Source organism: Alligator mississippiensis, chromosome 1, assembly GCF_030867095.1.
Source record: "Alligator mississippiensis isolate rAllMis1 chromosome 1, rAllMis1, whole genome shotgun sequence".
Lineage (NCBI taxonomy): Eukaryota > Metazoa > Chordata > Crocodylia > Alligatoridae > Alligator > Alligator mississippiensis.
In genome coordinates, this window is record NC_081824.1 from 83042494 (window position 1) to 83059294 (window position 16801).

General features: G+C 41.2%; 1 protein-coding gene across 3 annotated transcripts in view; it reads left to right on the forward strand.

The window, feature by feature from the left end:
• Positions 1-16801, forward strand: part of KLHL32 (kelch like family member 32) — a 251103-nt gene that overhangs the window by 114521 nt on the left and 119781 nt on the right. For all 3 annotated transcript variants that reach the window (XM_019486394.2, XM_006270483.4, XM_059732181.1), the window contains one exon: positions 11476-11583. In XM_019486394.2, coding sequence (XP_019341939.2) covers positions 11476-11583 — 108 coding nt within the window. The remainder of the gene's footprint in view (positions 1-11475; positions 11584-16801) is intronic.

A 16801-nucleotide genomic window follows, 5' to 3' on the forward strand; every position in this document is an offset into this window, starting at 1 on the left:
CGGATTGTAATATTCATTTTCTAGAAAAAGTTTGCATGAGGGTGGATACACTGAAAATTCAAATTCATATCAATAACCTGGATGTTCACCCTTCTGTGTGTTTTAGTAAAAGCTGTGCGAGGCAATATCACACTTTCATGGCATGCTTCACACATTCATGGCATGCCAACTTTCCATTCCTCCTATCTAATCTGTTATTGTGAGGGAATGGTGTTGAAGTGCTCACATACTTAAGTGTAGTAATGGAAACTGAGCGCCATCAGTCACAGGAATGTTGAACTGCTGATTGGAGTCAAGGATGAGGAGTGAAAGGAAGAGTTTAGTGGGAGTGGACTTAAGAAATGTAATTTAGCTCAGGGGTAAGTTTGAGCAAAACTGTAGAATCGACTTTAATTCAGCACCCATAAAAATCAGAAGGAATTGCACTAATTGGAAGTCTCTCAGCAGTGTCTGTAGGCTTATGATTGGGCTTGCTGACCTGTTGATAAGTCCTTAGTTGAACAGGAATCTGTGTATACAAGATTTTTGTATGCTATTTTTGGTAACAGACTAGACATGAAATTTGAGGCTGATAATATCAACTACAATGACTGATAATGTCAAGAAAGCAAAAGTTGTAATAGATACTCCTCACAGTGTGTCTATAGACAGCTTTGACTACAACCTTGAATTTGATGATCTGTGCCTTGGTAAAGGTTATAGGTGCCTAGAAGTTTATTTTAAATTTTGTTTTCTAAATAGTACTAATTTGTACAAATTCTACACAATTCTAGCATCACATATACGGAAATTTCTAGCCAGTTTCTTGACGGATTTATCATATCCCTTATGATATTTTAGAATAGTTTTTATACACAGATTAAAATTTCAAACAATTTCATTTTTAGCATGAAACACGTTTCAAATACATGTTATGTTCATATAATCATGTGGGAATGGCACAGAAGTTTCCAAAACGGAAAACTCTTAGGAAGAAAAAAACCCTGTAATCCCAATTAATAACAAAAATGGTGATAATGATTAATATTACTCTCTTCTTTTTATTCATTGATGATATTTGTATTTGTATGTCTTGTTCGTTATGAACTTTTTTAGAACCTAGGCACTTCTTGTTAGATTAAAGGAACCCCTCAAAAAGTGCCAGCTCTTAGCTTTCACTCATTTTTTGACTACAGCAAAACAATAGGGCAAGTCTCCTACTGCAGAGAACTCAAAAATATTGCAACAGTTCAGAATGTTTTTACATTATGATTTCTATGTGAAATGTCTGGGTTTATCTTATGAATTATGTGTAGGTGTTTATACGTTTAACAGTGTTATTATTGTGCAGCACCCTGCAGCTCCCTTGAAAGGATCCTGTGACACCCTAGTTAAGAATCACTGGACTGGTACAGCCCTAGCTACGGTTTGAACAACAGGACAACAACAAACAAATCTTATTAAATTCATTTTAACAATGCACTGACCTGGCTTAAAGAGGAACTCTGGCTTAAATAGAACTTACTGGCGCAGTTGTCTGATGTAAGCTACTGCATAAAGATTGATGTACACAAACAAGGACAAACCTGCTATTCTCACAACCCTGGGCCCCTTGCCACTTTTGCTTTTTTGAATGGGTATGAAAACAAACAATTCCAAGGCAGGCAGGAATGGTGCAGCCTTTATTTGTGACAGTGAGAGATATTGCCTTTTGCAGATTTGAAATTTTCTTGTCTCGCCTGCAGTTCTGGACTCTGTTTTTAAATCCCCCCCTACCCCCCCACCCTTCTTTTTTTAAAGTCTGCTCAATGTGGTTGCAGAAACTTTGCTTCCTACTGCTATATTGGATAGGCTTTATAATAGTTTTCTAGGAGAAGGTTGTTGAATATGGTACAGGTGAAAATGTGCTGGTAGATGTCATATTTGCTGTGCTAACAAGATTTGGTGACAGTTGGTCAGCAGGGAGTTGGCTTCCAATAATGAGTTTGGAGAAGTTAGGAGTTATATGAAAACTGGGGGAAGGAGAGACAGCTTGCTGGATTTTTTTAAAACATTCAAACTGGTTTTGGCGTATAGACTGTAATTGTTCAATTTTTCATGCAGGTTCCAGTGTGGGATAGGTGAGCTGGTGAGGATTTTCTTTTTGTATTATATGATGCTTGTATTTGGGCAACATTTTAAAGATGCAATCTGTTTCCTTGGTGGAGTGTCTTATTAGGTAAGACAGTTTTTAGATTGGTGCATTGGTTTTGTAGTATTATTAGAATGGATATGTTATAGATATTCCTAGCTATAGAGTGCTTCTCTCTTGATGTGTTTTGGGATGGTTACTGAAGTTTTAAAGAGAGCTGTGGTGCTCCTTGGGCTCTTTTGTCTATGGTTGTTTGAAATGTGCCATTATTGCTGATGATCATGGTGTATAATAACTTGATTATGGTGCAGGAGTATTGCAGAGAAAATTTAATGGAACTGAAGTAGTTGTTGGAGTTGTGATAGAAACTGGTGAAGGACTCCAGGCTTTCAGTTCAGATGACATATAATCCCAGAGTTGACATTTTTATAACATAGACTAGGTGTTATATTTATCTAAAGATTCTTATTTGAGGTAACTTATAAAGAGGTTGTTGTATCGCGGGGGGGCAGGGTAGGGGAGATAATGCTTTGCCCATATCTGTGCATATGGTTTGAAATAAATGTCTGTTGTTGAAGCTAAAGTTGATGGTGGTGAGGATGAAGTAGACAAATTCCTAATACAGTACTGGAGTTGTAAATCCAGGTGCTAACTATAATTGTGTAGGTATTAAAAGCAGGCTGTGCTGTAATCCTTGTGGATTATGTTGATTGTATAGGTTGATTACATACATGGTGGCAAGGAGTGTGTACTCAGGGAGGTGGTTTGTTTTGAAGTTTCTGAAGAAAATCAATTATGTCCTGGAAGAAACTTGCTCTTGAGTGTTAAGTGGTTGTGCTTCGTTTCTATAAACTCTGACAAGTCTTCAGTTAAGGTATCATGATTGGATATAATGCTCCCCAAGGTATACAAACAGTGAAATCTTAGCAGATCCATTCCTGGGGTAGGAAATGAGGATGAGAATGTAGTTTTTCTTGGAGCTTCCAGAGGAGAAACTGGATGGTCTTCTTGAGTTCAAGGGTAAGTAATGAAGGGAGGTCTTTGAGTTCGTTGTTACAGGTTACACAAGCAAGTTATCTGTTAACCTTGTTGAGGTAGTCCTTATGGTTTAGGATTATTATAGCTCCTTTTTCCATTGCTTTAATCACTTTTTGGCTAGGTACAGACAGTTAAAAAGCCTGTGGTTTAATCGATTCCATTTTTGCAGGTTAGTCTAAAATGTATAGATTAAATTGAAACAAGGAAACAGACATTTATCTTTGATTCAGGAAATGCAGCCACATGTCTGCAGTGGCTCAGGCCAGAGGCCAGGCGTGCTCTGGGATTTGCAGTCCAGAATTGCATCAGCAGGACTCTGCACAGTTGCTCATTACTTCCTCTTCATGCATCCAGGTGCCTCTGGGGTTTGTAGTCCACAGTTTCAGCCAACAGTGAGATTGACCAGGGGAAGGAGTATTTAACCCACCTCCCTGACCCCAGCTCCCAGCCGGGGTTTGCCGGGGTAGGGAAGGGACAGTTGTTCCCCTGCAGACTGGGCTGCATCTCCAACTGGATTTCCCCCACCCCACATCAGCCAGCCCTCACTGCTTCAGCTATGGAGTAGAGGGGTGGGGCCAGCCCTGCTCTCTGGAGCAGAAAGCCCAGCCCAGCACAGGGCTGGAAAGTATGCTGGGATGCCAGGGGTCTGTGATTTAATTTGAACCAGGAAGGGATCTGGGACAGAAGCTTTATAAAATAGTTTGACCCAAATCAGTTAAGTCTGATACTACATTCAGCCAGATTTATCTTACACCAGTTTCAGCCATTTTGAAACTAGTTTATGTGCACTGAACTTCTATTCTGTTACAGGTTTAAACCAGTTTTTCATCACTTAAACCAGTTTATGTGTACTTACTGTCCCTAGCCTTTGGGAGTTGGATTTTCAGAATTGTGTGACTACACCAGGGGTGTCCAACCTTTTTGAATGTGGGGCCAGATCACGAACTTTTTATCAACCAGTGGGCTGGCGAGCCATATTCAAAAACGTCACAGGAAGTGGTATCATATCAGGAAGTGATGTCAGGTGACCTTTGACACCAATGAAGTTGCAGGGGTTGACATGGTGCTGGTTGACATGGCATGCATGCCCGGGTTGACATGGTGCTGCAGGAGCCGCTTGGCTACAACTCAGTTGACCTGGTGCTGGAGAAGCCGCGGGGCCAGGCCAGGGTTAACCTTGGGCCCACCCGGCCTGCCGGTGCCATGCCCGGGTTGACATGGTGCTGCAGGACCTGCCTGGGCAGAACCGGGTCGGCACCGGCCAGGAAAAGCAGCATGCAGCTGCAGCTGGCTTCCCATGTGCTGCTGGGAACGGGAGGAGGCCAGCCAGACTTGCACCGGTCAGCAGTAGCGGCAGCAGAGCCGTGTGCCGCTCGGGACTGACTGGTGCAGGCTCGTCCCATCGCAAGCAGCACACGGCTCTGCCGCCGCTTCTGCTGGCCGGTACAGACCCAGCCAGGCTCCTCTTATCCCCAGCAGCACGTGAGAAGCGGCCCCCTCGGGGCCTTGCGCACAGGTGGCCGGGCCCGGAGAGCTGCAGCACCCAGGGAGTCGGGGGAGCAGGCGCTGCCTTGCTGTGGGGCAGGGCAGGGCAGGGCAGCGGGGCTGGCTTGAGTTGGGGAGGGGTGAGGAGGCAGGTGCAGGCCTGCACTGCCAGCAGCTGCTGCTTGGCCTCCCGCGTGGGGCCACTCCCCCAGACCCTGCAGGGATAAGCAGCTCCCCTCACCTCGCTGCCAGCTGGGGCCCACGGGCCGGCCCTGCCCGCCTCGCCGCGGCTCCTCGCTCCGCAGGGCTCCCTGCCTGCCTGCCTCGCCGTGCTCCCTGCGCGCCCTCTGCCCGCCTCGCTGCTGCAGCTCCTCGCTCCGCAGCGCTCCCTGCCTGCTTCACCGCGCTCCCTCTGCGCTCTGTGCCCACCGCAGCTCCGTGCGCCACAGCACTCCCTGCTCGCCTTGCTGCGCTTCCTCCACGCTCTCTGCCTGCCTTGCTGCTGCGGCTCCGTGCCGCTGCCAGCTCCGCGCTCCATGGCGCCGCCTCCGCAAGCCAGATAAAATGGCTTGGCAGGCCGCATGGCGGCCCACGGGCCATATGTTGGACAAGCCTGGACTATACTCTCTGAGACAGAGAGGTTGTAATGGTGGTTGCTTTTGTTGAAAATTTTGCTGTTGATTTCATGCCTCCCAACCTTCCTGAAACGATCAGTATTGTGGTCAGTGGTGTGGCATTTATTAATCACCATTGAAAATGCTTCACTTGTGCCTCAAAGAACTGAGAACTGAAATTATTATACATCTCTCAAAATATAAGGTTTAATCCCTTTGGTTTGCATTTTCAGTCTGTAAAATTGATATAAATTAGTATTTATTTGTCTGTGAGTGCTGGGGCTTAATTTTTTAGTGCTCTGGACTTAAGAAAAAAGTTTTTAATCATCATTAATTATGTTTTCATACTACATTATGCTGATAGGAAGGTATATACTAAGTTTTGTATAAGGTAACTTTTTTAAAGCTTGCTACTGTTTATATTTTCATAATTACATCGTTTTGTGAGGATGAGTCAGCAACAAATGGCAGCTAAGGAAACTGTGACAACTGCAACTGAATACTAAAGCTCCTTAATAAAAATTATTATACTGACCATTTTTACTCTTTTTTCCTAGTAGCTTTTACAGATCATATTTAATTTGCAGGTGTTATTTTAGTAACAGAAAAAACTGCAACCCAAGTATTATTTTTCAGTTGATGTAGCTCACATACTTCCCCTTCCAAAGTGAACTCTCATCTTTTAAAACTGCTGTAAAAAGTGAAGGTAGTTCTTGAGATTCATACAAGTTGAAATGAAAGTCTTAAGAATGAATTTTCATGGATACATTTTGTACGCATGAATTTTAATAGCTGAACTGATAATGGTTTACCTCATTTCAGATTCCTTTGTTGGCATACATTTTCCAGAAGATTTGCATTTGTACAAAGGTCTGAGGATTGTTTCTTCCAAACACATTTATTATTTAAACTGGCTATTGGAAATAGGGCTTATCAGAAGGGATTACGTCCTTTCCTTTTTAGTTGTTCATTTTTTAAAGATTGTTTTTCTTTCTTCCTTAACCTCTTTCTATTTCAGGCTAAATTTAGAGCACTAATTCAGAGATGGATTTTATTTGTTCTGCTATATATCTATTTAAATAGGTAGTTTATCTATTTCTTTTAAATGGGCACCAAGAAGCCTGTAGCAAGTGAATGAGACACTTTAAATATCTACTAATATGAATGCAAAAATCATAGTTACATAGTTTCTAGGGTCGGAAGAGACCTGAACAGATCATTAAGACCAACCCCCTGCCCTGGGCAGGAACAAGTGTTGGGATCATAACACCCCAACCAGATATCTATCCAACCTCCTCTTGAAGACCCCCAAGGTAGGGGAGAGCACCACCTTCCTTGGCAGCCAATTTCAGAGCCTGGCAGCTTTAACCATAAAGTAATGCCTCCTGATATCAAGCCTGAACCTGCTCTCAATCGATTTTTGGCTGTTATTCCTTGTTATCCCAGGTGATGCCTGGGAGAACAGAGCCTCACCTATTTTCCGCTGGTCCCCCCTGGTGAGTTTATAGACATTAATCCCTATAATGTTGGTAAATACTCAGAGTATTAAATAATCCTTAGGTCAGTTGTCTCCTAACTATATTCAGAAATATGAATGTGCCAGCTAGAATAAGATAATGTTAGCAAGCCTATAAATAGCTTCTGTAAAATAAGAAAAAAAGTAATGAAGAACATAAAAAAATAGTAGGCAAGATGTATACTTGTTAGAAGTGCTCTATATTCTGGTGAAACCATTTTTGACTGGAAACACAATGGTGACCAAAATACTTGCTGGCCCTTTCCACGCACAGAGAGATGGACTCGGCATAATTGAATAAAACACTGATTATGAACCTGATTTGGAAGCATTTATCTATGCGAGTAACTTTCCACAATGTCAGTAGTCTTATTGATTGTTGTGCTCGGGGTGAGGGTGGGCTGCCCACTGTGGGCTGGGGCTGGGGGCTTCACCAGTCTCTTTCTGGTGGGGGCTGGGCCAGGGCTTTGCTTGTTTAACAATTGAGATTTTGACAAATTCCCAAATATTTAATTGTTATGCCTTTTCAGTTTCTGTGCATCTGTCTGAGAGATTTACCTGTTTCCCTTTTCTTTTTCTTCTACTGTGGTAAATATTAGGTATTTCTATAGTGAAAAATAAAGTTAGCAACCACCACTAAATTTAAAATACCCTTGGTAGTCTTATCTAAGCTCATAAAACTAGGATCCATCTGCTCATCTATAACACATTTTTTAAGTATTTGCAGAAGTCTGAAAACAGAATATGGTGATCCATCTGTTTCTATGTCGTATATTCTGTTATTGAGGCCAGTGGGCTGAAGTAAGTATAAAAGACTGAAATAAGGCATCTCCAAACTGAATTTCAGCTGAAACTTTGAATTCTCTTACTGTAGGAGAATGTTTGAGAGGAGATTTCATTCTGGTTTAAACTTTCAAACCTCTGAGGCAAAGGATGAAATCTGGCCAGGGGTAAAGGCACCATAAAGACCTGAGCTAGATAATCACTTCTGTGTGGGTCACAGATTTCTTGGTGATTGGTCCAAATCTGTCATATGGACTCCCACAGAAACTAAGGGCTGCCACAAATCTCACTACTTTCTCTGCCAATTTCAAGATGCTTCTTTGCCCTAGCTTTTTAATGATAAGTACAGTGTGCAAGACAAGCCTTCCATATCTTTGGTTTTGCCTCTGCCATATTTTAATTTTATTGAATATTCCGTTGTCCTTATCTTATTAGATGGGATAACAGTAGTTCCCAATCTATCTTCACTAGGTTTTTTATATTTTTATATATTCTTATCATGTCCCATCTTTTTAGTCTCCGCTTTGAACAATCACAATTTATCCACTGCCTCCTTCATAGGAGAGTTTTTCTGTGCCTCTGTTAATTTCATTGTTCTTCTCTGAACACCTTCTAATGTTGCAATTTCCTTTTTGACATGGGTGGCTATAATTGATGTAGCACTCTAAATATGGCCACACCATTGCTTTACATGGAGGCATTTTAATATCCTCTGTATTATTTACCATGCCATTCCTTATGCAACCTTGTCTTTTTTTTTTTTATACAATTCTGTTTTGGTTTTTTGGGTTTTTTTGGACTGCTGCAATGAGTACTGTCCTCTTCCCATCTTTCTACCAATGCTATTACAATCAAATTGTATTGCTTGAAACTTCATAGTTATTGGCTGTACATTGGGATGTGATGTTAACTTTGTAATAAAGTTAAATAGAGGGGAGAACTGGGGCTACTAGGCAGTTGCTTCCCCTCCCCCAAACAAAGTATTTCTAAATGGGATAAGATCTTCTCTCATCAAAGCCAATGGGAGCTTGGCCATTGATGTCACTGAAATCAGACCTTGGCTCTGTTGCCAAAAGGGTACAGAAATGTTTTCAAGTTGGCACCAGTGCCAACTTGAAAATTCAGTCCAATGCAAATGTTTCTTTATGGTGGTGTAAGAGTGATCTTTTAGTAGTCATGATGGTCCAGAAATTATGTGAGGGTCAAGGATTTCTTAGGGTGTTACCTTTTATTGGATCAACTATGTAGTTGGTATAAAGTTACACAAGCTTTTGAATACATGAAGAATATCTTGCATTTGAAACCTTATATACTTTATCCGAACTACATAGTTGATCCATGCTAAGAAACCCTTGCCTCTTTCAATATCTAAAACACCTTAATACGTAATAATAGTAGAAAGTTGCCAGAAACTTCCTTCCATCTTAAGGCTAAATCTTCAGGTGGTGAGAATTGACATGTTTCTATCAAAGGTACCGTGTCTCAGTTGATTACAGTAGGATGTCTCATTGTATTTTGCTTAGACAAAATATAGTGACCCTTAAATTAATTCCACACTGTTGGTACTTTTCTGCTCTACATTTCCATACATAAAGTCAATTTGTAATAAACACTTCAACACCTTTATTTGCCTCTAGGTCAATTTACTGTTTAATATCAGTAATAATAGTTGATGCATAAAGCACTCTGTACATATCATTAGCAGTACATATAGATTCATGCATGCATAACAAATTTGTATGACAACACTTTTCTTGCTAGCATTGAAGTAGAATAAACCCTGTAACAGTGCCTTAGTTCTAGTTACAGGTAAGGCAGATTGAAAAAAATGCAGTTTAGTCTTATGATGTACATATCATTTAGCAATATAAAAACATAAATGTCACTTGTAGCATAATCCTTGGAGTATTATAAGAATTTTAGCAAAATGAAGGCAGAATACTCAGTCATGACATTTGAGAGCAAAAATTGTTTTTGATCGTATTCTTACCAAAACATTAAAAACAAACACCCCCTTCCCCCACACCCGCACCAAGCCTCAAACTCAGAAACCACTGGTTTCAGACAAGAACTGAAAATAAGGAGGATAAAACAGTAGAGGGCTTATTACTACAGGAATGCATTCATTGTCTAATGTCTTCCAGCAACTATGGAAAGGGTTTAATATATATTTGCTTTGTATCAGTCTTTGCAAAAGTAACAAAACCTAGCAAGAACATATCTGTGCATAGCAAAGCCATTGTTTTTTAAAGACGGAATATGTGAAAATCCAACATATTATAATTAGAAATCTGGTGTAATTTTTTATCTAAAACTACCCTTTGGCTGAATTCTATATTGAGTCTTTTGTTTATTCCACACTGAATTGCCATTTAAAGTTACTTCAGTCTATGGGATGTGGCAGCCCATTATGTAGGTTTCTTCATCATTCTAATCTGAGAATTCTGAAAACTATTGTATTCGTAAAACTAAAGAGGTTTGTAGCTCATGCTGTTGGACACAATGAAACAGTTGCAGTTAAAGGCCCTTCGCAGAGATTATACTTAAAATGTAATTAATCTGTTAGCTCCATGATAAATGGCAATCGGGCCATAAATTAAGGCAATTCGTGGTGTGACAAAACAGGAAACCAGCCACAAAAATTTAATAAAATATGTGTAATATTTTTTAGCTGGTTTCTATCTCGCCTTAAACTGAGCCTGTGTCAGGATAGTCTCATTGTGTAGCCTGAAGCTGGCTGCATGATGGGGCTTGGAACGAATATATTCTTTGCAAGTATTTTTAAAATAAAGGTCAAATAGATTCCCCAAAATAACCTCAATCTAAAACTGAGTAGACCATGCCAGATTGGTTTATGAAGCCATCAATCTATGAAGGAAGGTAGAGAGGTGTCTCCTCATCAGTTTTATATTGTTGTTCACGGTGGATGAATTAGCAGAATTTCTTCCTGGATGTTGCAGTTATCATTCGTGAAATATCAGATTTGGTAAAACTAAAAATATTATTGGCCAAAATGTAGTCCAGCAGTTTCTACTATATGCAAGCTTCTTTCTCCTTTGATAGTGACTTCCAAAACCTGGCTATGGTCCTTGAGAGGCATTTCCTTTTCATTTTTAAAACATAAAACCTATTTGCGACTAGCTTTATCGACTTCTTCTCTTTTGGGGCATTTATAGAGAGTCTAATAATATTAAGTGTTTGTTCCCAGACATATGAACCCTTTTTTACACTTGACTTGAATATTTTTAGGTGCTTTAATACCTAGAGATGACTGTTCTTCATGGTAATCCTTTTATCTTTTTATTTCCAATTTTAACATTTAATTTGGGGGGTGGTTCTATGGAGGGTTGTGTAGCTGGCCACTTTTTTAAAGGATACTTTAACTACCCCTAAAACCCATTTTCTACATGGCAATGTGGAGCTCACCCTGCCCTTTTTACATTTAAGTAGTTTATATAATTTCAAGCCATGTTTATTGTTCTAGTACCATCTTGTTTCCCTCCCCGCAACTTCCCAAGGTCCAATTCTTCTAGTCTTGTATTGAATGGTTCCTTACTGTGTGATTATTAACATTAGTTTTCGGTGGAATTACTTGCATAATAAAGTATTACTAATAATAAAGTAGGACTTGCAGAATTGGGTTTTCAGAGATGAAACTGTAGTTTTTGTTTTCCAAGATTTGTGTTTGCATTTCTTTTTTTGTCAAATGGTTCAGTTATTAACCTGATATGGAGGAGTCAAAAGAAACTAGTAATATTAAACATTTTGTATAGATCTCATTCTAATTTATAGTGTTGTTAAACACTATCTTATACAGGGAACAAGAAAGGCTGGTAAAGTAAGGAAAAATCAATATTACTCACTTGAAACTTCTCAGATTCTCTCTTACATGTCGTTTTAATGCCTACACATCTCTTTTCTCTTTCTAGGCAATGTTCAGTCTCTGTATGCTTGAAAGTGGAGCTGATGAGGTGAATCTGCATGGTGTCACAAGCCTAGGTTTAAAGCAGGCCTTGAATTTTGCATACACAGGACAGGTACTGTATAATCCTTTCAATTCAAAGACCTGTATCAGCAAATAAACCCTTATTCTAAATCTAAATACACAAGTAATATGCAATCTAAATAATATATTGTTAGTCTTCACAAAATACAAATGTTTGAGCCTGTTGGCATATAGAATAATGGTTCTTACTAGGGCTGTCAATTGATCATTGTTAATGTGGGCAGTTAACATGTTTATTGGATCTTGCATTCATTTTTTTTAATGTGTTAATCATGCATGTGGTTTTGGAGCCCATATCCGGTCTCCACTCCACAGCTGTCACTGCTGCTTGTGGGCTGCTGGCAATGTGGAGGACTGCAGGGCAGCCCAAGTGCGGGCTCTGGGCTGCTGCAGCAGGCAGTGGAGAGGCACATGCAGATGCAGACAAACAGACACACTACAGATGCATTGATATGTGGGTGCCATATTGGGATGCTGTGTGAAGTTGCGCAGCTGCAGTATGCATGTGGCCAGGAATGCAGCCTGACGGCATGTAGAGCAGCATCCAGCAGGTAAGTCTGTGGAGGGGAACAGGTGAGGGAGGGCAGATCGAGGCCCCCACAGTGAGGAAGGGAGTGGGGCAGGGGCTGGAAGAGGCCCCGGAGGCTGGGGCGGGTCATGTGATAGAGCTGTGAGCTGTGGGCGGGGCTCAGCTTCCCACTGCTGCACACACCCCTGGGGGAGGCATGGGGGGCATATGCCCCCCGGATTTGTGCATGGGGTGGAGGTAGGCTGCCCGCTGTGGGCTTGGGGCTCTTTGCCCTGCTGCCTTTGCCCCGGGAGCTGCACAATGCCATCTTGTGCCTCCCACTACTGGGTGGGCAAGGGATGTACAGCCAGTGCACAGCTCCTGGGGCAAAGGCAGCAGGGAGCAGAGCCCCAGGCTGCAGCGGGCAGCCCTCCTCTGCCCTGCATACAAATCAGGGGGCACATGCCCCCCTATGCCTCCCCTGGGGTGCATGTGGTGGTGGGGAGTGGCCCCTCCCATTCCCCTTGATGGCTCCAGCCCACGCCTTACCCTGGCCCCAGGTCCCATTTGCCTCTGTCCCTGTCCCACTCCCTCCCTCACTTTGGGGGCCTGGATCTGTTCCCCCTGCCCCTTGACCTCCACAGACTTACCTGCTAGGTGCTGCTTTACATACCACTGGACTGCATTCCTGTAGGGTTACCATATTTCCAGTTTCAAAAAAGAGGACACCTGTGGGGCAAGAGGTTGTGGGGGGGGGCAGTGGTATGCCTGAGCTATGCCCCTGCCCCTCACTCCCAAGCCACAGCTCCCCCAGCCCTGCTGCTGCCTCTCATTCCTGAACCACAGTACCCCACATCCTGCCAGGGCATGAGGGGACCTACTCTCCCCGGGTGCCAGACCCTCCTGCAGGGACCTCCCCTCCCTGGGCTCCAACCCCCCCCCCCCCCCACAGCCCCTCACTCCCACCCCCAACCAATAAAAGTACTTGCGTGATTTTGCATAATTTTGACTATTTAGCTTTGCAATTAAAATCACAATTAATTGGGAATATTTTTTTTAATTGTGCAACTAACCATAATAAATTTTTTTAATCGTTTGAGAGCCCTAGTTCTTTCTTTATCTGTAGATATTTTTTCTTGATAGGAGTCACATAAAAAAAACCCTTGTTTACCCTAATATTTCCCAAATAATGACCTGTGAGCAATTTTATATTCTTAGGAATGCTGGGAGGTGGCCTCTGGGGAGATAGCTGACCATACATGTTTCATTTTAATTGATTATATTTCTAAATCCCATTTAAAGAACAAATACTAATTATTTTACCAATAATAACTCTTCATGGAAAAGAGTTAGGTAGCACATATTTGTAATACGGTAGTGTTTTAATTGCTGTGCATGCATACAATTTTTCTTATCTGTGGCGTGTCCAATAGCAGTGTAGGCATTTGTTGCCACTCCATAGAAGGGTGGCTTTAACATACCTAGAAAAAACATGTTAAATACAAAGCAAGGAGCAAATAAACCACACCGGTAAAGGGATGACATCAGTATGGTTTGAGTAGCTATTTCTCCTGTTCTTCCAGTGTTTGTTGGATTTGTTTCCTTCCCATCCCTTCCCCTCCTCCCCAGCATGTGTTTGTGTGTTTGGAATGGAAAGTTTTGTTGGTGTGTACTGATTAAAACTTAAAATCAGAAGTTCTAAATCTAGGGGTCTAATCTAGGGGTCAGCAACATAGGCCCAGGCTGGATGTGGCCATGGAGACAGAAAATTTGACAGCATATTGGTCGCAGTGGCTTTGGCAGTGTGTTGGTTGTAGGGGCTTTGGTGGCATTACAGCAACGGGTGGCTTTGGCTGCACCTGGGCTGGGGTCAAATAGCAGGGAGCTGTATCTGGGCTGGGTGGCTGGGATCTGTGCCCATACTGCAGGTGGGGTGTTGGGAGAGAGGTGGTGGCTGGGTTTCATAGTTTCATATTGAGTTGTTCCTGCTTGTGGCTCTGAAAGCCAACTGACCGCTGATCTAATCCAAACATCTTTTGGTCTTTTACTACTCTATTGTGTTAAAAACTAGTTTTAAAATACGACACAATTGCACTGCAGCAATGTGGCAATTTAACATTACATCTTTTAGACTGGAAACTTGTCAGACCTTTGGGCACCAGAGCTAAATTCTTTGGTTGTTTACAGCAATATAACTTTGACCTATTTTATATTACTTTTGATTTGCACTTGTGTGTATGGGTCTGATTTTTAGAGGTATTTGGTGTCTGGGCCTAATTACCTATAACAACCTGGACCTAAGTTTTCACTAAGTTTGTCAAATGAACAGTTATATTGTTTTAAAATTGTGTTGGGAGATTCAATGCGATTTGCCTGAACCCAGTGTTAACTTTAAGCTGTCCACTTCTATCCCAAGGTAAGATGATGTTAAACCATGGCAGCTTACCTCTGAATAAAATAGGATTAAGTTACTTTATTTTAGCTTTACTTATTGTGGGATAGAAGTAATGAGGATATAGATTGCCTGTTATATGCTCATTAGCGGTAAACTCTTTTATCCCTTTGAGATTACATAACTGTTCATCTGTCCTAAGGAAAACTCTCTCTTTCATCTTTTTTCAATGGAACATGCAGAGATTTTTTTATATAGAATCTTTAAAAATATTTGTCATTTTCTTTCTTTTCTCTTTTCCTTTTTATTTCTTCTAACTTACTTGAAATGTTGGGATCAAATCAGAACCAACTCAACATTTTTATGTATTATGTACAAGAACTTTCATGTACCATCTTTATTCTTGGAGACAACACAAATATCTGTTTTTGTAAATTTGTTTTGCTCAGGTTAACTTAGTTTTCATCATTTTAGATCCAAAGTGTTGACTAACCAAACTAGTGCTGAAACATTGCTAATTTGGTTGATAAATCCCTTGGTGTGTGTTCACTATTATTTAATTTTGAAAATGAAGCAGTTAACATTTCATTATTCCACAAGGAGCATTAGGTTGTGCAAATCTAATTAGTGCTGCTTCTTCCACGATGTGTTTAGATAATATGCTCTTAATTTCTGTATAGAAAGAAAGCTACACAGTAAGGAATTAGAGCCTGAAGGCAAAATCTATTCTGACTGATTTAAACAGAATTGTTGTCTTTGTTAGCAAACCATTTAAAAATGATGCAAACAAGTTAATGTTTTATTTTACATACTACTCTTTGAAAAAATGATGTTACAGTCTATATGGGATATATAAAATTTTTGCAGAGATGTATTCTTGAATATATAGATATCCAGCAGAGATATAGCAGAAGGAATAGCTATGCATTGTAAGTATGTTGTACGTCCTCATTTTGTTCTCCTGCTATCTAAGCATTCTAGAGTTGCTTAATAAAAGAGAAGCGTTTTTCTTTAAGTTTACCTCTTTCTAGAGGCCTGTACCTACTAGCTTTTAAGACAGCTGCATCAAATGAAGTAGTTTGTCCCTTATGAAAGCTTAGAATTATAGGAAAATAGAGCTGGAAGGGACCTCACAAAATCATCTTTCCAATCCCCTGTGCAAGGCAGATCATCCCTGCCAAACCATCCCAGCAAAGTGTCTGTCCAGCCTGCTCTTGAAAATTGCCAGTAATGGAGATTTCACCATTTTACTAGGTAGTCTGTTCAAATGTTTGGTCATCCTTATAGTCAGAAAGTTCCTCATAATCTCCAACCTAAATTTCCTTTGCTGCAGCTTCAGTTCATTGCTTTTAGTCCTGTCACCTGTGGCCACAGAGAAAAGCCCATCTCCATCTACTCTGTAACTGCCCTTCAGGTATTTGAAAGCAGTTTTAAATTACCCCTCAATCTTCTCTGCTCCAGATTAAATACTCCTAGCTCTTTCAGCATTGCCTCACAAGTCTTGCTTCCCAGGCCCCTAATAGTTTGTATCACTCTCCACTGGACTCTTTCTAAACCATCCATATCTTTCTTGAAATGTGGGGCCCAAAATTGGACACGGTACTCCAGGCGAGGCCTCACTCGTGCTGAAATGATCGGAAGAATCACTTTTGTTGATTTGCAAGTAATGTTCCTGTTGATACAACCCAGTGGGTGCATCTACATGTGTGCATTACCATGGAGTTGACTAATTAGCTCTGTAGTAAAGCATCACCATCTACATATGCACCAGTTAGGACACGGTAAATTAATTAACTCTGCCATATGCCTATGGTTGAATAATTACCAGGGATCTGGGTTTCCTGTTCACCATGGAAAAACACAATAAAACCTAGATGTTGTCCTTTAAAGGAGAAAAATGCAGGAAATGGCAGGTTGGCTGAGTTCCAGGTTGCAAGGAGCTGGGGTGAGCAGGAGGAGGCTGGTAAAGCAGGGGGCCTTATGTAAAATAGTAAATATATCAATAAAATATTGAATTCAACTGATTATATATATATATATATATATATATATATATATATATATATATATATATATATATATATGAGTGATTTTTCTTTATCAGAGAATTTGCAATTTTTAAACAGAGAAAACCTGGATCCTTGGTTATTCTGTGCACTGAAGTGCATGTGTGGACAGTGACAGGGGCTGGCTGGGACACAAAGGTGCTAAAGTGTGGGGACTGCCTGCTGTCTAGGCCTGTGTTACAGGGGGTGCCTCCTGGGGCCGAACTCTGTGGCCCGCCCGCCTGTCACCGTGACAGCAGGCCTACTCAGGGCCAAGCTCTTCATGGCCCGCCCACCTGTCTCT